This window comes from Crinia signifera, chromosome 4 (assembly GCF_055691185.1).
Source record: "Crinia signifera chromosome 4, ASM5569118v1, whole genome shotgun sequence".
Lineage (NCBI taxonomy): Eukaryota > Metazoa > Chordata > Amphibia > Anura > Myobatrachidae > Crinia > Crinia signifera.
The window spans coordinates 270,967,735-270,993,827 of NC_139220.1; the positions used below are offsets into that span (position 1 = coordinate 270,967,735).

At 47.0% G+C, this 26,093-nt stretch overlaps 1 protein-coding gene across 1 annotated transcript; it reads right to left on the minus strand.

Annotated features, from left to right (window-relative positions):
- Positions 1–1,255: 1,255 nt before the first annotated feature.
- LOC146072591 (gastrokine-1-like) lies at positions 1,256–8,976 on the minus strand. Its single transcript, XM_083179799.1, has 6 exons — positions 8,965–8,976; positions 7,717–7,758; positions 7,261–7,398; positions 4,550–4,651; positions 2,856–2,988; positions 1,256–1,380 (listed from the first exon to the last, which is right to left on the minus strand). Exons 1-6 carry the CDS (start codon positions 8,974–8,976, stop codon positions 1,310–1,312), a joined length of 498 nt encoding a protein of 165 aa, XP_083035925.1. The 3' UTR covers positions 1,256–1,309.
- Positions 8,977–26,093: the final 17,117 nt, after the last annotated feature.

The window sequence follows — 26,093 nt, forward strand, 5'->3', positions numbered from 1 at the left end:
GGGCCTGCACATTCTGCATCCATGTTTAATACATAATGACCCTTATGTTCTTTTAACCCCTTGAGTGGTGGCTTTTGCTGGGGCAGGACAAACCTACCAGGGCAGATTTGTCCTGCCCCAGTAAAACCAACCACAGTGGGAAGCCCCCCTCCCTCACCTCTGCTCCGGCGTTAGTACGCCGGAGCTTCCCTGCCGCCGCTAGTGTCCCCGCTGCCTTAGCCGCCGGCCTGTCACATTCAGCAGTGACGTCGGCGGCAGGCTGGGGGATGTTCGTGGCAGCTCGGAAGGACTCGGGTGCCTGAGCGCTCCCGAGTCCCCCGAGCCACCCCGAACATCCCCAAGCCTGCCGCCGAAGTCACTGCTACTAAAAGTATGGCGGCAGGTGGGGGGAGCGGTGTTAGAAGAGCTCCGGCGTGTGATCGGCAGAGCACAGGTGATGGAGGGTTGGGGGGGTGATTGGGGAGGGGGGGCTCTAGAGGTGCTGCGCCAGTGGTGCACACCTTGACACCACTGGCGCACACCTATTTCATATTTGTGGTATGCCCGGAAATTTTCTGGGACAGCCCGCTGCGGCAGCGCAGCTGAGCCTGGAAAATTTCCCGGCATACCACTCAAGGGGTTAATTATTTAGCTCTCCGTAGTCTCACAGCATCAGCGCTGCACAAATCACTGCGCAAATAGCATGGCTCGCTTTATGCACAGTAGGAGTACTGCCCGGAAAATAGCCACTGTGCTATTTCCCAGAAGCCTGTGCATGAGACTCAGATACTCGCTGTGATCCCAGCTAAAGAGGAGAGGGCCAGATGTAGACACTCAGGACCCCTCCTCAGTTAATGCTGCCCTTGGTTCAAGAGAATCATGCAAGTAACTAAAGCCCCATACACACTGGAGGATATAGTCAAATAAATCACCCCGAAAGGGCCTTCTGATCGATATCTTTTACTATGTCTTCACAATATTGTTAACGATGTGCACCCTCGTGCAACGTTAACACCCCCTAACGTCGGCTGAACAAGCAATTTGGCTGTACAGTCACTGGCCGGCATGTTCAGCAGGTCCCAGAGACATCACTGAACTAGATTATTTACCATAATAGTTCAGCGTGTACACACAATATCGGTCACCCTCAACCGCGGCAGATCTTTTGATTGATTGAGATAGATATAGATATATAGGGACACATAAATGAACAGCCATATTTTATAGAAATAGTTTATTTGCGTGAAAAAAAGGCAGAAATCATTTTGTGAACAGTTTAGAATTATGCTGCGGTGAGCTTGGTATCAAATGCAGGAGTCTCAGGATTGGTTTAAAAGCAGAAGCTGATGCCACCAATGGTGATGATGCTGCTTGGGTCACAACCTGCATAATACTCATTCACTGATGAATAGAGAAAGAAAAAACTTTATTATTATTATTATTATTATGACACGTTAAACACTGTAGTAGGTGCTGCACCTTGCTCTCTCCTCATGTTCTTCCTGCTCATTTATCTCCAATCATGGAGATATAGATTTTTAAGTTTCCTCAACTATTTCTATGCTGTCTGCTCTGCATCTGCTTCTCATTAAAAACAGATGTCTCTCTCTTACAGTATAGTAGATTGATTTTATTGATCTCATTCATAAAAAAATATGTAGAAACAGAGAATTTGACGGCAGATAAGAACCTCTTGGCCCATCTAGTCTGCCCCTTGTTCTTTCATCCTTTTGTCATCTTCAAACCTTTTTAATTAGGGCTTTGTAACAATATCCTTATGTCTATCCCAAGTGTGTCTAAATTGCTGTACAGTATTAACCTCTACCAACTCTGACAAGAGGATATTTCACTTGTCCACTACCCTTTCTATGAAGTCATTTTCCTTTTAATTTCCTCTGAACCTCCCTCCCTCCAGTGTCAGTGCATGTCCCCATGTTCTAATACTTCCCTTCATTTGAAGAATGTTTCCCTCCTGGACCTTATTCAGACCATCGATATATGAAAGTATTTATTATGTCCCCCTTTCCCTTCTCTGCTCCAAACTATACATATTCTTCATAGATCAAGATATCGTATATTTTTTAGTCTTTCCTGGTACCTTTTGTGATGTAGGCCATGTACCATGTTAGTTTCCCTTCTTTGGACAGTCTCTAATGTATTTATATATTTCTGGAGAAATTGCCTCCAGAACTGGACAGAGCATTCTAGATGAAGCCATACAGTGGCATTATTACTCCTTTTTTCCTGCTACTGATTCCTATTAATATTATGCTGATTATTATTATTATTATTATTATTATTATTAATAATAATAACAATAAACTCTACACCATGTTCAAACATTATTGGGTGTATTCAATGATTTTTGCTCGCTGTGACAGCGAGTAGTGCTGCCTGCTCGCTGTCACAGCTCGCAGGGTCAGTATTCAACTGACCCCCTGCTCACGCCGTTTCCCCCTTGCTAGGTTTTTGTAACAAAGGGGAAAAAGCATGTGCGGCAGCTAAAACAGTGAGGCTCGCAGCTAAATGCAGCAGGCTCCCTGCATTAGCCACGAGCCTCGCTGCTTGGGGGAATATTCGCCATCCGTCCCCCGGAACATCGAATAGGGTGAGAGGCCGGGGTGGGGGTTAAACGCCGGTCGCATTGAACACTGCCCAATGAATTCAAATGTATATGGGTTAGGACATGGAATTTTCATTTTACTAGATATTGTCATAGTGCTATATTTTTATTTCAACATAATAACCTATCAGGAATTAACATGTATCTATTCAATTTAAGTTGCTATAGTTTGATACAAATTACAAATGCATTGTTCATCATTTAGCCTTATAGAGATTTCCCAAATCACTCCCATATTTATTGGAGTCCTCACCTTGGATGGCATCACCAGAGTAGGAGGGTATTCCCCGGCACAGGGCCTCTACGTGTACTCCGTATATTCCGATATTGGCAATGGGAATCTGGTTACTAACGGTATACTTGAACAATGGCTGTGCACGGGGGAGCTAGATATAAAGAGAGATCGCATTTATTGATTATTACATACTGTATACTATAAACCTAAATGTATATATGGTTACATTTAAGGTATTCCTACTACATTATCATCAGTGATGATGGGTTTTCTTAGCTTTTTCTTAATATCCCTTATTACACCAAATTATAATTTCCCACTTCAGTTACAACTGTTAGTTAGCGTTCCACTGTCCTACAATTTCCATGTCTTTTTCACCAGAGCTGCACTATACTAAGTACCATCCATCAAATGCCTACAACATATGCAATATACACACAGGGCCGCCATTAGGGGGGTGCTGTGGGTATAGCTGCACCCGGTCCCAGCCTCTCTGAGAGAGAGGGAAGGACCCAAGCAACTCATTTTACTCACCGCACCCCCCGCCACTGCCCCTGCTGTGCTGCCTGCGCTATCACAGTTCGGTGAACGAAGCCCTGCAGAGTCCCGGAGGCTTCTTCACCTTCAGATGGCAGCAACCAATCAGAGCTTGTGTACTGCCAGCAGCCGCTCTAATTGGCTAACACTATGCGAGCCCTGATTGACTCACCAGCCGTGCCACATTTTGCCAGAGGCAAAGAAGCCTGCACTCTGGGAGCAGGACTTTGTCATTCAGCAACAGCGCACTGAGCAGCTCAGTGGAAGGGGGTTGGGACCCGGAGCGGGGCGTTAAGTGAGGGGGGGATCCGGACTAAAAAATCAGGGCTCCAAAATTCTAAGCGGCAGCCCTGCAAACACAAACACATAGGTCTGAGCAAAGACACTGTTCCTGTGATCATCTTTATGTTAAAGCCTTGTTTTAAGAAACTCTATGTTCCATGGATGGTTCCATGGATGGCTCCATGGAATTCTTAAACTGGTCGTGGCAACAAATATTGGCCCTGATTCAGGTTTGCTCGGTAAGCTGTGAACATCGCAGCTTACCGAGGACCTAAGATGCCACCCAGTCGAATACCAGCCCTCGCTGCCGAACCCCCTCAGTACAATGCAAGGGGATGAGAAATAGACCATATCCCCTCACATGCCCCCGCTAGCAGGGGAAATCATTCGATGGTTGCTGACCATCGAATGATTTCTCCTGCTTTCGCAAATAAAAGTCAGTCTGAATTGACGAGGTGGGCGACTGATGTCCTGTGATGTCAGCCGCCTGCCCCCGGCAGGCATTGGCCTTCCCGCATGGCCCATGGGAACGCCCATCCTTTTCATGGGGACGCCCATAAAACGTTGGGCGTTCCCATGAATGAGCCCCGTTTTTGCCGCCATCCACCCCCTACCCGAGCGAACACCTCTTCGACTTTTGCAAATAGGCACATGAGCATGAGCAGAGCCGCACTATCGGTTACCTGCGCATATACGCCGGGGACTGATCAGACTTGAATCGTGCCCCTTGTGCACAATCTCACACGGCATTCTGAATAATACACTGATGTCATTGCTGATGCAGTGATGTCATTGCTGATGCTGTAAAACATTACTATTTCTGTACTGAGAGCAGGATCAGGTCTCTGGTCCCAGCATTTCTATTAACGGTTCTACAAAACGGAATAACTTACCGGTGTCTGTTTGGACAGGACTTCCAGGCTGGGAAACACAGTCTTGTCCAACTTTGTCACTACACATTTCTTCTTTCCGAACAGTTGTGTTGCAAAAACACCCTTTAAAACAAATTTTATAAAAATTACACAACCACATTTATTTCAGTATGTCATAATTCTGTATGCGAAATTGAATTGTTAAGGTGCATACAAACTGGGGGGGTTTTGTGATGATGCCGAAAATCACTGGGCTGCAAATCACTCAATGCACACACACAAAACGATTTTTGCCTTTGCCGTCCAAGCGATTGTTGCGGGGGAGAACGGCTTTCCATAGCAGAACGCTATGGAAAGCTGTCCACACTGTCCGCACCGCCCTCATCTAGTGGTAATATCCGCATTACCACTCATCGCTGGGACATACACAATGGGTGGATTTTGAGCTGAGAGCAGCTCCAATGATAAAAGTGAGCTGCTGTTTTCAGATCAAAATCGTCCAGTGTGTATGGGCCTTTTGTCACACAAGTTACAGCTTTTCAATTTCAATAATAAGCAAATGGTTTTCTTCTGTTACACAGGATTGTTGGGGAAGGAGGATAAATGGAAAAGTAATGTGAATGAATGAATGAGCAACCGCATAAAGAAAAAACAGTTATTATATGCAGTATTTGAAACTATAATTGTTACAACTTTTTGTTTTCCTCTGGATCAGCAAGAAAAGTACATATTAGATTCGAGAGCAGGGCAGAAATCATTCGATGGTCTCATGAAAATGTATGTTTATGCAAAACATCCATTTGCAAAAGAACAGAGATATTCCCAATGCGGCAGAGCCAGGCATTCGTACGCCCAGCGGGCGGTGTTAGGAGGCTCGCTGCTCAGCGAATTACCACTGCTTAGTGAGCCAACCAGAATGACCCCCTGTATACAGCTATACAATCATCGGCCCGATCACCCAATATCACAGAAACATGTAAACATAGAATTTGACGGCAGATAAGAACCATTCGACCCATTTAGTCTGTCCCTTTTTTAACCCTATTTGATCCTTATTTCTTTGTAAGGATATCCTTATGTCTTCCTCAAGCATGTTTATATTTCTCTTCTGTCTCAGCCTCTACCACCTCTGATGGGAGGCTATTCCACTTGTCCACTACCCTTTCTGTCAAGCAATTTTTCCTCAGATTTCTCCTGAACCTCCCTCCCTCTAGTTTCATTGCATGTCCTCGTGTTTTTATCATGTTCCCCCTTTCTCTTCTCTTCTCTGCTCCAACTTATACATATTGAGATTTCTTTTATTTCTGGGTAAGTTTTGTGATGTAGGCCATGCACCATTTTAGTTGCCCTTCTTGTACCATCTCTAATGTATTTATAGCCTTCTGGTGATATGGCCTCTAGAACTGGACATAGTGTTCAAGATGAGGTCATACCAATGACCTTTACAGTATCATCATGACTTCTTTCTTTCTTTCTGCTGCTTATTCCTTTCCATATGCAACCAAGCTTCCTCATTGCTTTGTTACATTGCCTATCTGCCTTTCAGTCACCTGAAATGGTGACCCCTAGACCCCTTTCCTCCTCAGCAGTTTCAAATATAGTACCATTAATAATATATTTAGTCTTGGGATATTTGAGACCCAAGTACATGATTTTGCATTTTGTTGGCATTAAACTGTAGTTGCCATGCTCTTGACCATTCTTTTAGTCTACCTAGATCATCATCTATTTGTTTTACCCCTCCTGGTGTGTCTATCATGTTGCATACCTTTGTGTCCTCTGCATAAAGGCATACTTTCCCTTCAATACAGCTCTTCCGTCACTCCTCCTGCTTTTCGGCATGTCGAAACATTTCGACATGCCGAAAAAAAAGCTAAGATTGAATAGATCGGAACCCCTTCCGATATATTTATATCGAAAACTGCCATCTTTTCGGCAAGACGGCAGTTTCAAAACTGATTGAATATACCCCACCAACTGAAAAGTAACAGTTCAATGGTTAGCACAGTGGTTCCCAAACTGTGTGCCGTGGCTCCCTGGGGTGCCTCGGGACACTTGCAGGGGTGCCACGGGTTGGTTGTCAAGAACCAATTCAAATTATTTATGATCAATTATTTATGGACAAAACCAGTGCTGGTGGCTGCCAATCATCAAATATGTGTACAAACAGAAGCAAATCCTGCCCTTTACCACATAACTGAACTTAAGAATCACATAAACACAATCTACTTAGTTTTATATATACATATATTTTGGACTAAGGGTGCCGTGGAAAAATTCTGATACTCTAGGGTGCCGCGATTCGAAAAAGATTGGGAACCCCTGGGTTAGCACTTTATGTCCCTCCACTTTCTCTTATCTTTGATAACCCCCCCCCCCATAGTAACAAAAGTCTGACTCGCCATTTTACTAAATTGGTAGGACTGGAATGTTGCCCATGGAAATCATATGATTACTCCTTTCATAGTGGCCATAGTATATACTTTACATAGATAGTTATCCCTTCAGAAATCCTCGGCCTGCCCCTGAATTATGTGACCAAATACGTGAGTTTGTGGACACAAAACATGGCGAGATGCATGAAGCCAGAGGCCCAGAAGCAGGCAATGGGAATTCCGAGTTTGTGACCTACATTCTGAAGTGCAGACATGGGAGAGTCGAGACTAAGAAGAAATATTCCCAAGCATCGCCATTCTAGTATCAGAAAGTGAGAGTTTACTTGGGGTACTCACTCTTCCATAGTCACAGATGGAGTTCCAGGAGTTCCAGCCGTTCAGACTGTTTATGTTGGCCACATGGTTTTGGTTGTTGATGTTCACAGTCTGATGCACATTGCCACCATCATTCCCCTCATTGTTAATATCCACATTCTGTGGAAACATATTACACATTATCTACTGGATAATCAAACCAAAACATAGAAAATATTCACATGAGAGGCGGCCTAGCGTTATCTGGCAGGGACACAGTGACTGAAGGCACGTAACTGGAAGACACAGAAGGGTTCTGCTTTCTTTGGAAACAAGGAGAAACAAGACCGTTATATAACTGTACCCTAGGGACAAGCGGAGATCAAGCACCGTCTTCCAAATTGTTTCCTTTTCTCTAATTATTTCAGACTAGTATACACTGGTGACAAATATCAGCAGGTTTACAGAATAACGTGGGAAGTGTAAATGGATACTTACATCATTAGCAAGTAGAGTCCCTAAGAGGGCAGCGATGATCACCTGAAATACAAAGATCACATTCAAATCATTTAGTAAATTAGAAATGTTTTCCCTTTCTACTTTCCTAATAATCTTTACTGCTGTCATACTATTATTGTATTGGTATCACCAGATGCTGACCTATACACTGGTGCAATGATTTAGGAACTGTATACCTTTCAACTAAATGAAAGCCCTTGATGTAGCTCTGTGATAATTAAAGCCCTGTTTAAGCTCTATGATTAATAAAGCCTTGCTTTAGCTGTTTATTAAATAAAGCCCTGCTGTAGCTATATGGTAATTAAAGCGCTGCTATAGCTGTATGGTAAATAAAGCCCTGATGTAGCTATATGATAATTAAAGCTCTGCTGTAGCTGTATAGCAAATAAAGCCCTGCTATAGCTGTATAGTAAAAATAAAGTCCTGCTGTAGCTGTATGGTAAATAAAGCCCTGCTGTAGCTATATTATAATTAAAGCCATGCTATAGCTGTATAGTAAATAAAGCCATTCTATAGATTTATGATAACTAAAGCCTTGCTCTATGATAAATTATGCCTTGCTCTAGCTGTGTAGTAAATAAAGACCTTCTGTAAGTATATGGTAAATAAAGCCCTGCTGTAGCTATATGGTAATTGCTGTAAAGCCTTGCTATAATTGTAATGGAAATGAAGCCCTGCAATAGCATCTGTATATGGTAAATAAAGCCATGTGTATATGTAGCCATCTGTATATGGTAAATATAGTGTCTTTATATGGTAAATAAAGCCCTGCTATAGCTAGATGGTAAATAAAGCCCCGCTGCAGCTTCTGTATATGGTAAATAAAAAACTGCTGTACTGGTATAGTAAAAAGAGCCCTGCTGTAGCTCTATGGTAAATAAAGCTATTGTGTGTGTGTGTGTGTGTGTGTATAATTAATGAAAGCCCTGCTTCAGTTATATAAAGCCCTGCTAGTGCTCTATTATTTTCCCTGTAATCTAAACAATCTTAGCATTTTCTATATTGTATTTTATGCATTACTTTACACCCATCTCAGGTACTGTACATAAAGCTTACACAACACGTGACACATACATAGCCTATCACAGAAGGCAGTTAACCTATGTATAGCCAACTATTCTAGAGCTAATATTACCCATACTGTCTTACAACGTGTCTGAGATATCTCTTTCTGCATTGGACCATTAGTTATAAATAGCTATATCAGCTGAAAGCAATAATACATACCAAGGTTTTCATTTTCTCCGTTTCTCTGGGGAAAGAAGCTGAGAGTGAAGCAAAAGGTACAGACCCCTGTTCTCTGACCTCCTTTATATACCCAAGAAGGGACTATCATGCCAACTTCCAAATTTTGCTTTGGAATGAGTCCACCGCTTGTACCGGTTGATCTAAAAAGGCACAATGTGGCTTTTATCTTATTAAACATAGATATGAAATCTGCTGTGCAAAAATATACAGTATAATGGTTTCATTGTGTTTTGTTATCATTGCGCAACATATACGTGAGATGAAAAGTGAAGTGAAATTGATATATTCTAGAAGTATTGGGGTTCACAATATGGTTTTACTAGTACATGTTTCCCTCTCAAGTTACAAAAAATACTCCCTAATTATAGTTCTTTAATGTCCCATCATCCAATACATCAGTATCCTGGTCAGTAACCAGTGATTATGGAGATCATGTCGTTTTTTTACACCCAATGGGCCTAATTCACTAGCGATCAGAAGGGGTGGATTCGGCCCCTTTCCGATGGTGGGGGGTTTGCGCATGCACATTTCTGCGCATGTGCGAACCCCAGCACCGAAAGCTTTGGCGAGTTACACACCAGGCTGTTCGTTGCGGGGAGGGAGGGCCGGGGTAGAAACAGCACTGAATCATGGGAACTTACAGCGTTTTATGGGACGTCCCCAAGAAAACGCTGGGCGTTCCTATAGGAATGCAGGCGGCCCGATGTAGGCGGCTGACGTCACAGGATATCAGCGCCTGCCCTGTCTTCGGTGGACACCGAAGGAAATAACAGTCAGTTGAGACTGACTTTTATTCCCGGAGGCAGGAGAAATCATTCGATGGTCGGCGATCATCAAATGATTCTCCTGCTAGCGGGTGCATGCGAGGGGATGTGTTAGCGAGGGGACTGGACGGCGGCTCATGGTACCGAGGGGACTGGACGGCGGGTGGGGCAGGTGTTTGGTTGTGCGGCCATCCTCAGGAATCATCTCATCTTACATTATGGACCTCCTATGCTAAGAAAGGGGAACGGGGGTGACTAGAGGCTGGGCAGGATAGGCGAAGTACTGTAGTTCTCACATAAATGCAACAGAGGTGGACGTGGACATATAGCCATGTGTGTCAGTCAGTAGGCTTATCTATTCCAACTTAGTGCTCAATACCTGCTGTATAATACGCATTGATGATGGGGATGCCTGGCAGCTGGTTCCGATGAGGGCAGATGACAGGGGATACGGGGTCCTGGGCCCCAGGGGCCTACAGAATCCAGCTCTACTGCCTGTGCCACTGCAGTGATCAGGATGACGCAAGCATATACGGGTACGATCAGGAGTCACTGTTGCTTAGTCTTCTGCCACAGCTGGTGAATGGTGCAATTATTCTTTATTTTTTTTTTTATTTATTTATTGTGGCACAGCGTGCGTAATGTCATGATGTCACACCTGACCGCTGAAAGAAGAGCGACCAAAAGACACAGAAGAAGGTAAATGGTTATGGGCAGAAGTGTAAGTTCATCCCAGTCGCCCAAAGGCAAGTTAAAATTTGGTGCGCTCCACCCTTTGAAAAGAGCTGTGACAACGGCCGGTGGGTCAGCCGTCAGCAGCAAGAATAAGTGTTCCTTGTGGGTCCCATCTCATAGTCCAGAAGCAGCAACGGGTGCACTGTTGCTTGCTTCAGTACAGCCTGTTATCGAACGTTGGTGGCAATTCAAGGTTATGTTGTATTCTGGATTCTCTGCTTGGAAACCACATGAAGACTTCTATAGATAAAAAAACCACATCTTCATAAATACACCACAAGACAGTACCTCAGAGGGTGTAGGTTCCTGTACCCCCAACCCCACCCAACAATATGGAAAGCAAACGGGGAAATGGGGGGGGTCGTAAGTGTGCTGAACTGAGGAAAGAGGCTGCTGCCAATGATAGGTCAGAAGTGTGGGGGTGGCGCAGTGGACCCGGGACCCTCTAATAAGAACTGGTCATACAAACCTGGCCCTAGAGTGGATGACATGAAGACGATCACATTCATGTCTGACAAATGTTTAGTCATGGGATTGAAATAAGACTGAACTATTCCAATTTATCTATTCCAAATTAACTCATTCTAGTGAGATATTGGGAGAAATTTACTAAAATAAAATTGTCGCCACATTACGTAGTCAGCGTCCATGTCAGCATCAGCATCGTGTTCCCGCAGCCAGCGTAGTCAGCTTGTGTCTGCGACTGTGTGTGCGTTCACGGCTAACCGGAGCTTACATAGTTAGCATAGTCAGTCAGCGTTACGCAGTTAGCGTAGTCAGTCATCATTGTGTCACCGCTTATTATATTGTGTGGGAACCATTGACCATTTTTATCCTTAATGCAAAGGAAATCCATTTGACAGTTAACACGTGTTATCATTATTATTTCATGATGACATGACAGGTGTGAATGTTTTCCTGAAACACCCCCACTATCCATGTCAGTCCAAAGCGTGACGAGCGCAGCGAGCCATGCGTGGGGACGCGGTACGCGTCCTCCTGACCTGTTCATACTGCCACTATCCACGTCGGTTTGGAGTTCAATTTATAAAGTGTGGCGAGCGCATGCAAGAAAACTAGCCCAAAGCGTGGTGAGCGGATGCGGATTACTTTATGTGTATTCCATGTCCCCACGCGGGGCTCGCTGTGCTCGCCATGCTTCAGGCTTGTTTTCCGCGTTCGCTCGCCACACTTCAGGCTCACCGCACTTTATAAAATGTATAAAATAGTGGTGGTATGAACAGGTCGGGAGGACGCGTACCGCTTGGATAGTGGGGTTTTAAATGGAGGCATTTGCCAGTATGTAACATGTAGCACTGGCAAATGCGTCCTTTATTGTGCATGAGACGCACTTGTGCCCGCACCCCCTTTGTGCAAGAGAAGCACACGTGACCAAACCCCTAACCCTGACCGTCTCCCTGAAGCGGACACGGGCAGGGTTGCCGTACCCTGCCCCACAAATTACGGAGACGCAATTGCGTATGAGACGCTCGTACGTCCCAGGCAGATTGAGGGCCCTCCGCTGGCGTCCGCCGGGGATCTGATGGTTACCGGCGCTGTATAAGAGTTGCTCACGGGAACACGCTGTATGAGAGGCGCTCAATAGGCTTGCCAGGGACACCGGGGACAGAGCTGCACCTCGCGGGGACATTACAGTGACTACTCTGACTATGCAGGGCTGCCGTTGGGACACTACGCTGACTACGCTTGGCTGCCGTTGGCCTATACTGACAACATAGCGTAACGTGGTACCGTGAGACTACACAAGTACCAAAAAATGTGTATAAGATAGGTGTACTTGTATTTGGTTTATTTTTTTGCCAAGACCCGTGGATGCTAATTGGAACGAATAGGACTTGATCTACGCCGGAGGACCCTGGTGAGTATGATTTCCTTCCACAAGTACCCATATTGGATTTCTTCAGGAACATCAGACGGACAGATGGACAGAGACCTACCTATGGTGTCAAAATAGGTAAGTATCTATGTCTGGGCTCTGGGTGTAATAAAGTTTTACTTTAATTGTGTGTCAGTGTGTTTATTTTACTATTTGTATTGCTGTGGAACTACAAGTTCCAGTGGGCCCTTTAATGCCCTGCATGCTGGGTCTTATGGTTCTCCAAGTCCCTGCATGCGGGGGAGACTTGCTGGGACTCATACTGTAGTTCCACAGCAATATACAATAGATTATTCTTTCTTTTACACATTTATCAGCCTGGTACCCACAGCCCAGGGATAGTGGGGACAGCACCAGGCTTCAGCCTGGGCAGGTAAATTCTGGAGGGGGGGGGAACCCCTTCATTGGGGGGGTCCCCACTTCCCCAGGACCCCTGCCCAGGCTGACCGGTCAGGGGGTAATGCTTTGGCCGCGGGACTTTATATAATAAGTCTCCCCCTGGCTGTGGCATTACACTGCTGGCTGTTTGGGCCCGGTGCTGGTTCTTAAAATACTGGGGACTCCTATTCATTTTTTCCCCTGTATTTTGGGAACCAGGACCGGCCCTTGGGCCTGGTGCTGGTTTAAAAAAAATATGGGGAACCCCTATTGCATACCTCCCAACATCTGTGAAGGTGGCGGCAGGACAGTGTGCGCGGCGAAAGCGTGCAGCGAATTTTGGGGGCATGGCCTGCCAAAAGGGGGCGTGGCCTATACTTGCGATGCTACCGCGAGGCCACGCCCCTGTTTTTCGCCGTGGTACGGGCATGCCCAGCAGCTCTGTGAGCTGCTGACCAGCCCCTCTGCCTGCAAGAATAGACACTATGCGCATAGCGTCTATTCACGGACTACAGGGGGGGACTCCCAACTGCCCCCCCCCGCCGTGGGACACTGCCGGCGGGAGGGATGCGGGAATGTCCCAAAATATCGGGATGTTCCCGCGATAAGCGGGACAGTTGGGAGTTATGCTATTGGTTTGGTTCCCTGATTTTTTTAAAACCAGGACCGGCTCTTTGAGCCTGGGGCTGGTTATGCCTGTGGGGGGACCCCACGCCGTTTTTTTTAATTATCACTTTTTTTTTTACACTGCAGCCTGCATGGATCTGACTGATCCGTGCAGGCAGCCGACCACTTTTTGTATTTAGCGGCCGTATCATTCATATCGGCAGAATACGACTGGCTATGCCATCAGCCGAATACAAATTCGTAAACTAACTCTCTCTGCACATGTTACATCTGCCCTACCTGCAGTGCACATGGTTTTGCCCATTTTGAGAACAATTTGCCCTGCAATTCAAGTCTGAATTAGGCCCATTGGCACAAAAAAGTGATTTGGAAGGCAAAAACATTTCAGTCTGGATTGCTTGACTGGATACAGAGGATCAGTGGCTGTATAACAGGTATATGTAAGAACTGTGAGTCTTATGTAGAATTCATGGTCACATGAAGATTGCCCCTCTATAAATGATTTTTTTTAATCGAGTGGTGATCTGTTTTTTACTACGCTTATGAATAAAATACATGTACATGGTATACAGAAATGATCGCTACGTTTAAGTGTCCAGCTCGATTCTCGCATTATAACCGTGCCAAGTGTCCCTCCCTACCAACCATCTTTACTTTAGATAACTCATTGACGAAACTCATTGACGGAGTATGAATGTCTCAATCAGCGATTAGTTCCAAGCCAAAAGATACATTGCGCACACACGCCACATACTGGACTGGATCCGCGCCACTGCTGGACGTTTCAGGCCAGAGATAAAAATGATCATGTTGACAGGTTGGGCTGGAATCACAGATATAAATCTGATTATTGTCTTTCCCAAGACTGCCTGGAGAAGTTTGACATAATATCATTCCGATGTCGGCCAAAGCAAACGTTATTAGGATATGGATACAACAAAACGAATTGATGAAATTCTGACTGATCTTTAGGGCTTATTTACTAAGGGCAAACGTCTCTTATCGTATGGGGAGATGCCAACTTCACAAAACTGAAGTACCACATGGAGCAGTGTATCATTGTACAGCCTTAGCATGTGTCAGTAAATGGTGTAGCCCAGAATTTTTACTAGCTCATATTGTGAATAGAGAATATTGTCCAATATGCACCCTGTGTGGCTACAGGAACAATAGGTCTGATTCAGACCTGTTTGCTAGGCTGTGTATACTCGCAGCCTGGCAAACAGGTATGCTGCCCCACCAAATGCATCGATGGATAATGGTGGCACCCAAAAAAAATTGGCGTTCCCCTGCTCCAGTCCCCTGTCCACCCCTGCCTGCCCCCTATGGAGCAAACAGCCCAACGAGTGTGAAGCCATTTGTTCCCGGGGTTTGCACATAAACATGCCTGCGCATGCACAAACCTCCCCCACCATCGGACACGGGGCCCGGTATGAGTGTGTCTGAATCTGCTCCATTGTACCAATATTCTGTTCATTGTGCATGCACCTGGCATGTGCAGTACAGGTTCTGCATTGATGTAGAATGGCTGCAGGCGTCAGTTGTTTAACAGTCTGCAGCCATAGGGGTGCGGGAAGGAGTCTGCAGCCATGTGGGTGAGGAAAGGAGTCTGCAGCCATGTGGGTGCGGAAAGGAGTCTGAAGCCATGTGGGTGCGGGAAGGAGTCTGCAGCCATGTGGGTGCGGGATGGAGGCTGCAGCCATGTGGGTGCGGGGTGGAGTCTGCAGCCATGTGGGTGCGGGGTGGAGTCTGCAGCCATGTGGTGCGCGGTGGAGTCTGCAGCCATGTGGGTGCGGAAGGAGTCTGCAGCCATGTGGGTGCTGGAAGGAGGCTGCAGCCATGTGGGTGTGGGGTGGAGTCTGCAGCCATGTGGGTGCGGGGTGGAGTCTGCAGCCATGTGGTGCGCGGTGGAGTCTGCAGCCATGTGGGTGCGGAAGGAGTCTGCAGCCATGTGGGTGCTGGAAGGAGGCTGCAGCCATGTGGGTGTGGGGTGGAGTCTGCAGCCATGTGGGTGCGGGGTGGAGTCTGCAGCCATGTGGGTGCGGGGTGGAGTTTGCAGCGATGTGGTGCACGGTGGAGTTTGCAGAGATGTACAGTAGCCGTCTTCTGACCGAGAGTCCCTGGCCTTTGCGATGTTGTAGGTGATCTGATGCTGCATTCTTGGATGCATCAGAGGATCACACATGCATGCAGGAGGTGTGTATTTATACCAGACACCTCCTGTTGCCTTGGCATACTGTATGTTAGCATTGCTTTCAAGGGAATCCAGACTATGAGTTATGATCGACACAAGCAAACAGTGATGTGATAATAGTCAACACATGAAAAAGTCATCATCAGTTTTTCATGATTTTTTTAAATTTTGCATTTTTTTCATCCTGTCCAACCATATGAAATAATAAAAAAAAACTGAATAAGGTGCATGGTATAAAACTGATTTCTAGCTATACACTTATCACAATAAAGATTGTAGATTTTCCAACCATATGGCCTATGATTGGGAATGGAACATGTGCCGTGCACATTGTACTGTAGTGAAGCGGGGCACCTGGGCAGAAGCACATTGAGCAAAGCAAGCTGCGTGAAAAGACGTGGTAGGTGCTCAGATGTACAGTAAAAACACAGAAAAACGGAAAAACTTATGTTGATCTTTCATATGTCGACTATTTCCACATGGACCTTTTGCTTGTGCTGACCTTTTTCCCTTGCATGCATGTTGACCTTTAGGGTCAACCTAGACATCTTCATCCTAATTACAGCCATGCCTATTCACACCCTTAATAACGATGCTCTTTCCATCATTCTAGCTGGGATTCTATCTGGTATCATGTTGCAAAACATCTACAGAAATATGTGACATTATCTGTTGAATACATAGCTGAATATATACAAAGTACAGCCTGGGGGGGGGGGTACTAATTACCGCGGCTTGCTGGAGGGGCCCGGCAGGGGCCCTGGTCTGACCACTCCCTTCCTCCTGTCAGTACAGCACATGCTGCAGGTGTGTGCTGCTGCTGAGTTTAGAGTTTTTAGCGTTTTCTTTCAACCAACCTCTAAATATTTTGGGACATGGCCAGGGCCGGCGCCACCACTAGGCAGCCTTAGGCATTTGCCTAGGGCGCCGACCTTGGGGGGCGGCACTTGGGAGCCCCCCTCATGGAGCAAGTTGAGAAGTAGTGCCGCAGCGTTGCCCACACCATCCCCACCCCCCCGTGGAGCCGGGTGAGCACAGCGGCGCCCACACCGTCCCCAAACCCCCATGGAGCCTGGTGAGTTAGCAACACCTGCACCATCCCCACACCCCGCCCCTCGAGGAGGGTGTCGGCAGCGGCGGCCGCATTCCCCTTCCCTTCCTCGGCTGTAAACTCTCTCCCTCGTGGAGCGTGTGTGTTGGGGAGAGGTGGAGCAACCCGCCGCAACTCTCCTCCTCCCCCCCCCCCTGTTGTGGAGCGACTCAGCGGCCGCATCAACCCCCACAGGTGAGCAGGTGAGCGGCGGGAGGCGGCGGGAGGCGGCGGGGAGCTCCCCCCTGCCTGGGGCGCTGCCATACCTGGCACCGGCCCTGGACATGGCCTAAGCGCAGGAGGTGGCCACACCTCCCACACTTAGGCCACGCCCCCAAAATTATACTGGGGGCGACATTCCTCTCGGCTGCCCTGTATATACAATATATAATATAAAAAGATGTAATATAAAATAAGCCTACAGTTTGGATCAGTAATCAAAAAGTGACCAAATAAATAGGAAGAAAACGGTATTTACATAAATAACCCAGCTCTACATATAATCTAATAAAGAAATATTTCCCAGCTGTCATAGGCCTAAAATGGAGGAGACAAAGTGGACAGAGATATATTACCAGCCAATCGGCAACATGTGTTTGAATGTTTGACAGTTAGGAGCTGGTTGGCTGGTGCATTGGCCTTTATTCTGGTCCACTCGCAAAGGCAAATTCCTTCTCAAATGGACAAAACCATGTGCACTGCAGGGGGGGGGGGGGGCAGATGTAACGTGCAGAGAGAATTAGATTTGGGTGAGTTATTTTGTTTATGTGCAGGGAAAATACTGGCTGCTTTATTTTTACACTGCAATATAGATCTCATTTTGAAGTAAAACCCCACCCAAATCTAACTCTCTCTGCACAAGTTACATCTGCCCCACATGCAGTGCCCATAGCTTTGTCCTTTTGAGAATGAATTTGCCTTTGCGAGTGAATCAGAATAATGGTCTTTATCTCCTCCTGCTTCCCTTTATTGCCCTTTAATTAAAGTAATTGTATATTTTGTATTCTTTATTGTTAACAGTACTAAAAATTATTATTGAGTTATAAAAGACTCATGGCTGTACATTTATAATGGATAGCATTATATGGTATTACAGTATATGAAACTACCACTAGATGTCAGCAACTTACAGATGTTTTTATAAGGAAAAGACTACAAACTATAGGGTATAATTATAAAAGCATTCATAGGTAAATGTTTGGATTTAGTTACAGGATCATACAGTACGTACAGGTTATCACAAGATGAGCACCAAAATCAAAAATATCCAGCAAATCTCTTTTATCTGTCAGTAATACCTGCAATCTAGCAAACCATTTCTATATTATACCCCTTTCACATCGTAACTAATTAGCGGGTACAAGCCGGTTTGACCCTGTAATTAGTGTGATGTGAAAAGGATGACCTTACCTGGAGCAGCGCCAGCTGTAAGCACTGCCTGACTCCCCGCTGCACCCCCGGATGATGTCAGCAAACCGGCAATAATGCTGTTTCGTTGCGGGGATGTGAACATCCCAAAATGCAGGTTCGCGCCAGGACTGAACCGTTTCAAAGTCCCTGTGAGAACCTGCATTTTGCGCTGTGAAAGCAGTATAAAGGTGGCCATACATCAGAACAAGATTGTATGCAATCATACAATCTCGACTGATCGTATGATCAATTGCATGCAGATTGTGTGCACATCGTGTGCACACAATCGTGCAATGCGCGCTCCCGCAGGTTGGGGGATTGATCAAGTGATCGGACGTGCTGCACGTCCGATCAGTTGGGATTGTGACCTGATTGCATGTGCTTTTAAGCACATGCAATCAGTCGTCAGATGGGTCCAGGAAGTAGGAACAGCGTCCCTTTCGGAAACGAGTGAAGGCGACTTCCCTACTGTCCCCGGTACTTGGGGCCATTGAGTGTCGTGAGTGATGGGACCGGCAGACAGACAGCCTCTGCTCCCCGGCAGGGTCGCTCTGTGCTCCGGCTGTGTGGGCTGCTGTCGATGCCGGAGCGGCAGCTCTCTGCCTGGCAGGACTGCAGCAGCGGCGGTTCCCTCCTCTCTCACCGCAACAACTTTAACTTCACCTGGAGACTGGAGGAGGTGTGACGGTGCCCGTGCCCTCCCCGGGAGATTGACGGGATCAGTCTGCCACTTGCGCCCCTTCCCTGTCTGCAGGCATTACGTTATCCCTGTGCCCACAGCCACAGGCTCCCAGCAGGGTGACAGGGAGCACAGCAGCTAAACATCCTGCAGGCAAGCGCAAAGGACCAAACCTCTGAGCATCAATGAGTTTGGCCTGCCCCCCATGCCAGGTATGTTTCCCTGCACCCACCTACCTGCAGCCCTGAGTTACTGTGTGACAGGGAGAGCTCTCACTGGCTGCTTGGGGGATGGTCATCTCCCCCCTAGGTAAACAGGGCTGACCCCCACCACCACCAACCACACACACACACACACACACACACACACACTCCCTACAGGAGCCTGCAGCGGAGGTTGGCTTCTGGCCACTGTTGCTGAAAAGAGAAGGGGGTGAACTTAGAGAATACCATTTCTCTCTCCCTGTCATCCTTTTCCTCTCTGTCACCCCTCTTCTTTGTGTCCCCCCTGTTCTCTCTATGTTCCCCCTGTTCTCTCTGCGTCGACCCTGTCCCCTCTGCGTCGACCCTGTCCCCTCTGCATCACTCTTGACCTCTCTGTGTCTAACCTGTCCTCCTTTTCCCTCTCCGTAGCAGCCACTATCGCCGTGTTAGCCTTGCCCTCTCCGTTTCACCCTTGCCCTCTCTGTGTCACCCACTATTTCCCTTTTACCCTTGTCCTTTCCTTGTTACATGTCCCCTCTCTCTGCCACCAACATCACCTGGTGCTTCACCGGTTACCCACTATCTCCCTGTCATACTCTATCTCGGTGTCAAATACTGCTGTGCCAGCGACTAGTCACTGGCACAGCACTATTTGCACTTTGCTGTACACGTCTTGAAGAAAAGACCTGTAGGTCTTGAAACGTTGACATGATGCACACTGTATAATACCTACCAAAATGGATTAAACATCATGTTTAAAAAGTATGTGGAGTGTCGCTTCTCCTTACCTGGATCAGGGGGTAAGATCCAGTACAATTATTAAGAAGGCACTCTAGCATTATACCCTTTATACCCTTTGCAGTATAGCAGCCCCTTTCCGAAATGGAGAGAGATGCTGCTATACTGCAGTCAGTTTACAAAATCGCCTGTCGGCTACACACTCACCACACCGTCCATCCTGCGATCCATCATCAGCTACTGGTTATGTTTTTTTGCCTAGACCCCCTGGACTACTTCGCCATAGGACACTTGTAAGTATAATTTCCTTCAATAGGTACCCCTATGGATTTAGTCGGATAACAGACCCCCGGACCAGGACACCGGACCCGGAGCACCAGGACCCCCGGACCAGGACCGAGGGCTACCTACGGGCTTAAGATAGGTAAGTATCAGTATGTATGGGCTATGTATGTATTAAAGTTTTATTTTTCTTATGTGTCAGTGTGTTTTACTTTAACTATTGGTTTTGCTGTGGAACTAAAAGTCACAGCAAGCCCATTAATGGGCAGTATGCTTGGACTTGTGGTTCTCCAAGTCCCAGTATGCGTTCCAGGCTTGCTGGGACTCATAGTTCCACAGCAAAACCCAATGGTTTATTCTGGTTTTTTTACACTTAATCAGCCCTGTGACCACAGCCCAGGGTCACCGAGGACAGCACCAGGCTTTAGCCTGGTCAGGTAAGTCCTGGAGGGGGGGGACCCCAGTCCCCCAGGGCCCCTGGCCAGGCTGACTGGTCGGTAGGGTTGATGCTTTGGCTGTGGGACCTTATATAATAAGTGTCCCCTGGCTGTGGCATTACCCTGCTAGCTGATTTGGCCTTGGGCTGGTTCTTAAAATACGGGGGACTCCTAGTAATTTTGTCCTCCGTATTTTGGGAACCAGCCTGGGGCTGGTTTTAAAAAGTCAGCGGAGCCTCTATTTGCCAGGTTTGCTGATTTTTTTTTTTAATACCAGCCCTGGCTCTTTCAGCCTGGTGCGCTGGTTACGGCAGTGGGGGGGACCCCACGCCATTTTTTTTTAAATCCCCCCCCCCCTAGGCCAGCCCCCTGTTTAAGTGAAGCTCCAATAAAGCAGCAGAAGGATTGTATGATTGATTGTATGATTGATTGTATGATTGATTGTATGATTGATTGTATGATTGATTGTATGATCGATTGTGAGTAGATTGTGTGTCCAAGGACTGCTGGGATTTCAAGGGAAATTGTACACAATCATGAGCGCAATCGATCTTAAGATCGATCTTTCTGATGTATGGCCAGCTTTAGACTACACTGCCATGATTTTCAGTGTGATTCTGGTTTTATTCCTAGCTTGCCCAGGTAATATTTGCTTGTTAGATTGCAGCGATAAGTGAAGCGTTATCACACAATAAACATCAATAAAGAATTCTACTAATTCTACTTGAAAGACAATAAACTGATCTGGTCGGTATGTAGCCGGTGCGGCTGATGTGGTTACATAGTCACAGCTGAAATGTCAGACATCTATGCATATGTTGCCAGTTTCTCTACTCTAAATCTTTCTACTTAGCTTAACCCAGTGGTTCCCAAACTGTGTGTCGTGGCACCCTGGGGTGCCTTGGGACACATGCTTATACTTAAGGGCACCGTGATTCATAAAAGATTGGGAACCACTGGCTTAACCTATGGATACAAATCCATTGGTTGTACGTACCATCTTTGATCTACTGCAAGTAGTATAATCATATGTATGTAACATATTCAGTTCATGCCAGGTGTTGATTGGCCTAAGTTTAGTTTAGCTGCTGTGAGTCCGTTGGTCTGTGAGTCGTTGATCAGTCATTGGCTCCCAGGCCTTACTGAGACTATTTCCATAATTGTGGTTCAGCTGGGTGTCCTCTGGGTGAGTGATTTTTTTCTCAGGCCCAGTTTTTACAGTGAGATTGGGTTACACTAGTTGACAGTTACAGTGAATAGAGTACCAATTGGCTAGTATTGCACTCGTTACTGCATTTTCACATATCTTTGTGTCCCCCTACTTTAGTATGTGTAGTACATTAACAAAAATGTGTTTATATAATTACTTATAAACGGTACTCGAAGTGGACATTTTAAAGTGGGGGTACATTTTGAAGTGGGGTATGGTAATTAGGTTGTCACAGGTGTGTACGCGCACTCCGGTAAAGGAAGTGTCACCACTCAAAAGGGGTCGCGTCCTTAAGTGTACCATACCCTATTTCCCTTATGCACATTATGCACCACATTAGTAGTACCCCTTATACTATCTAGTACTAGTCCCCTTACGCATTATGCCACACTAATTGAGCCAAAAATTCACATTATGCCACACAGTATGAGCCAAAATTCATATTATGCCACACAGTTTTAGCAAAAATACAGGGACAGAGAGAATGACAGAGGGAACATTGGGACAAAGAGAGTGACAGCAGGGCAGAGAGTGAGAGCAAGGACATAGGGACAGGGAGAGTGACAGCAGAGACATAGGGACGGAGAGAGTGACAGCAATAACCGAGAATGACCACAGGGACAAAGGGACTAGGGCAGAGAGAGTGAAAGCAGGGACAGAGTGACAGCAGGTAAACACAGAAGGACAGCAGTGACAGGGAGAGTGACAGCAGGGACAGGGAGAGTGACAGCAGGGACAGGGAGAGTGACAGCAGGGGCAGAGAGTGACAGCAGGGGCAGAGAGTGACAGCAGGGGCAGAGAGTGACAGCAGGGGCAGAGAGTGACAGCAGGGACATAGGGACAGGAAGAGAAAAAGCAGGGACACAGACTGACAGCAGGGACATAGGGAGGAGGCTCTGGGTGTCGGCAGCGGCGGTCCATCCGGTGCTTGAAGAAAGTGCCGGCATGGTGTGCTATTGTATACCGGCACACTTCAAGCACTGCTTATAAAACAGTACTATATATACTGGCCATTCAAGTGAATAGCGATATAATCTTGAACGCATTGGTGGGTGTGAAGCAGAGATATGTTTGTGAACAAAATTGTTGACCAATATGTCTGCAGATTTATTGGCACATGGTGCTGCGTGTATGAGTGCTCTGTTCACCTCACATACACTTGCTGTCAAGGTGACTGGTGACTGACTTTCCAACTGGATGGGCCTGCACACTTAATAACAGGTAGGACACATGGGCCCCATGATTGGTAAATGTGTATGCCGATCATCCTACCAATTGTCAGATAGGTCGGAGGATCATTGGATGCCCGATCTGGTATCCTAGTGCTGGAGGGGACGGGTGCCGGGCGGGGTCCCGACAGTTGGGATCCCGACAGGCATTTACCCGACGTCGGGATCCCGACTGTCAAAACACTGGCAGCCGGGTTCCCGACGGCCACCCGCTATTTTCCCTCGTGGGGGTCCAGGACCCCCATAGAGGGAGAATAGAATAGGTGGCGAGTGTAGCGAGCCACAATGCCCGCAAGGGGCGTAGTTGCGCTCACCATGCTGTCTGGGTCTGGCCAGTCGGGATCCCGATGTCGGGCTAATGACTGTCGGGATCCTGACTGTCAGACCCCTGTACCACACCCGGAGGGGACAACCCAGTCCTCCAGATCTACCAGTGGCCCACGTTTTCCAAATCACCTAGCTGGTGCACAGCTGTAATCATTACTAACTGTCACATTCCCCAGAATCCTTAGCTGGTGCACAGCTGTAGTCATTACTAACTGTCACATTTTCAAACATGCTGCATTCGGTCCTACTTTCAATGGTCCTGGTGACACAGCTCAACACTGGGATGTAGGGGGGTCCGAAGGAGCCAGGCACCTATCCTAAAGCTTTTAGAGGGTAGGCTCCTCCCCTACTGCATCCCGGACTCTTCAGTTCGTGTTAGGTGCCCACTGGAGTGGGTGCTATTCTAAAGGGCTGCGGGAGCAGCCGAAGAAATAGAGTAGTTAGGGAATTTGTATTATTTTATTAACTTTCACCCTAGCTAGGTAGGCACAGAGTGAGGATTCTCATTAGTGAATCCTCACTCTGCAAGTGCAGCAGGAGCTGACAGAAGCGCGTCCTGTCAGCTCACTGTGCACAGGGGAGACGCTGTCTGGCCTCCCTGTGCAGCACTTACAGCTTCTTTTTAAGAAGCTGCCTGGGCTCCGGAGCGCTCTGAAACCGGCTTCACGCAGGTGGGGATCATGGGGGACAGGCGCTCCGTGATGGCGGCGGACATTTTCTGCGGAGCTTACACACTGAGCTCCTGTTATGAGAGGACAGCAGTGTGTTACAGGCATGTTCCAAGTGGTCCCCAGTCGAGGGGGAGATACTGGAACTAGGAGATCCTACTAAGGGAGCAGCTGTCTGGGGGTGGTTAGCGCCAAAAGTCACGGACCCCGCAGAAGCAGGGACTTGGTCTCTTCCCTCACTCTGTTTTGGCGCCTTTCAGAACGCTTGCAGCGGAGCTGAGCTGGCTTACAGATCCTGACAGAGTGTTTGGATTTCCTGGGCATCGTTTCCCCGCATCTGAAACCGACAGACAGATAAGTGGCTGGGTGCATTGACTCTGTATAAGCACTGTTGTACATTGTATGCACTGTGTGGTTACTTTACATCATGTCTGAGCAACAAGCTGTGGTTTTGGGGGAGGGAGCCCTTAATACTATGAGCGCTTGTAATGTCTGTACACAAAAATTTGTACCTGAGCAGATGGCCAAGGGGGGTTTGTGTATTACTTGCGCTGCTGTGAGACCCATGGGGAGTGAACTCCAGAGGGCAGAGCAAATTGAACCCGCGTGGGCCAGTGCCCTGGGCAGGTCTGTTAACGCTTTAGTGCAATTGCTGGACAGACAGGGTGATGCCTTGGTAGAATCTCAGAGACCTATGTCATCATCTCAGCAGTCCTCTGGCTCCTTGCCTCTTACCCAGGCAGATCCTGCCTTCATACAGGTGATGCAGGATACTGCAAAGGGGATCAACAGGTTTAGTGATTTGCTAGACAAAATTGATGTTGATGCTGTAGGGACCCCTAAAAGGTCTTACTCGGTGCCTTTATTGGTAGATGAAGAGAAGGGAGCATATGCAGACATTCCCTAGGAGCAGGGTGATGATTCTGAAGACCCTCAGCCGCAAGGGTCGAGGATTTGATTACAGCTGTTAAACAGGCTTTAAAACTTTCAGTGGAGGATAAAACTCCTGCTAAAGGTGTATTTAAACGGCAGCGTAAGGAAGCTGTTACATTTCCTTCAGATGAAGGTTTACAAGAATTGATGGAAGGAGCTTGGAAAACTCCTGATAAAAGGCTGCAGATGCCAAAGAGATTCTTAAGTCTGTACCCCATGCCGGAGTCTCATGCGGATCTCTGGGAAAAAGTGCCAGTAGTTGATGCTTCTGTGGCACGTCTGTCAAAAGCTACTGTATTACCAGTACAAGGGGGCGCAGCTTTTAAGGATCCTGTGGACAAAAAGCTGGAGGGTAATCTCAAAGCTATATTTGAAGGGGTGGGATTAACCCTACGTCCCCTTATTGCTTCAGCCTGGGTTTCTAAGGCCATGATTGAGTGGGCCAATGATTTATGCACCATTTTACATGCTGATCCTTGTGTGTTGTTGCTGGCAGAGAAGCTTAAGGCAGCTGCAGAATATGTGTTGGAAGCTGAAGAGGAAGCTCTCAAAATGGCGACCAGAGTTTCCACAGTGTCTATCAATGCCAAGAGAGTACTCTGGCTTAAGGCCTGGGAGGCAGATAATGAGTCTAAGAAGGCCTTAGAAACATTAGCTTTCAAAGGAAAGTTATTATTTGGATCTGAATTAGAAGAGATTATTAAGCAGGCCATGGGGGGGCAAGAGTACCTTCCTGCCTGCCCCCGCAGCCAAGCAGACATCCAGATTTTCTGCTTTTAGGCCGTCCTTTCGGCCCTCCCCTAGAGGTGGTGCGTCCTTTCAAGGACAGTCATTTAGGGGAAAGTTTCAGTCCTCCAGGGGCAAGGCCCCAAAGTAAAAATTTGGTTCTTTTCACAAGAAACCTGTCACCAAAGGCGAGGACAAACCCTCCGCATGACTGTCAGGGGATTTGCCCGGCAGTGATAAAGGTGGGGGGTCGTCTATCACAGTTCAAGGACGCCTGGGCTTCACTAGACCAGGATTCTTGGGTGTTAGACATTATAGCCCAGGGATACAGAATTCCTTTCAAAGGTCTTCCTCCGAGAAGATTCATTCCCACAGCTTTACCAAAGGAAGCTCGGCTCCGTACAGCTCTCTTAAGAGCAGCGCACTCTTTGTTAGAGAAGGGAGTGGTAATCCCGGTCCCCAGGGCAGAGTGGAAGAAAGGCTTTTATTCCACTCTGTTTCTGGTACCCAAACCAGACGGGTCTTTCAGACTAATACTGAATTTAAAGTCACTGAATGTCTATTTGTGGGTAGACCATTTC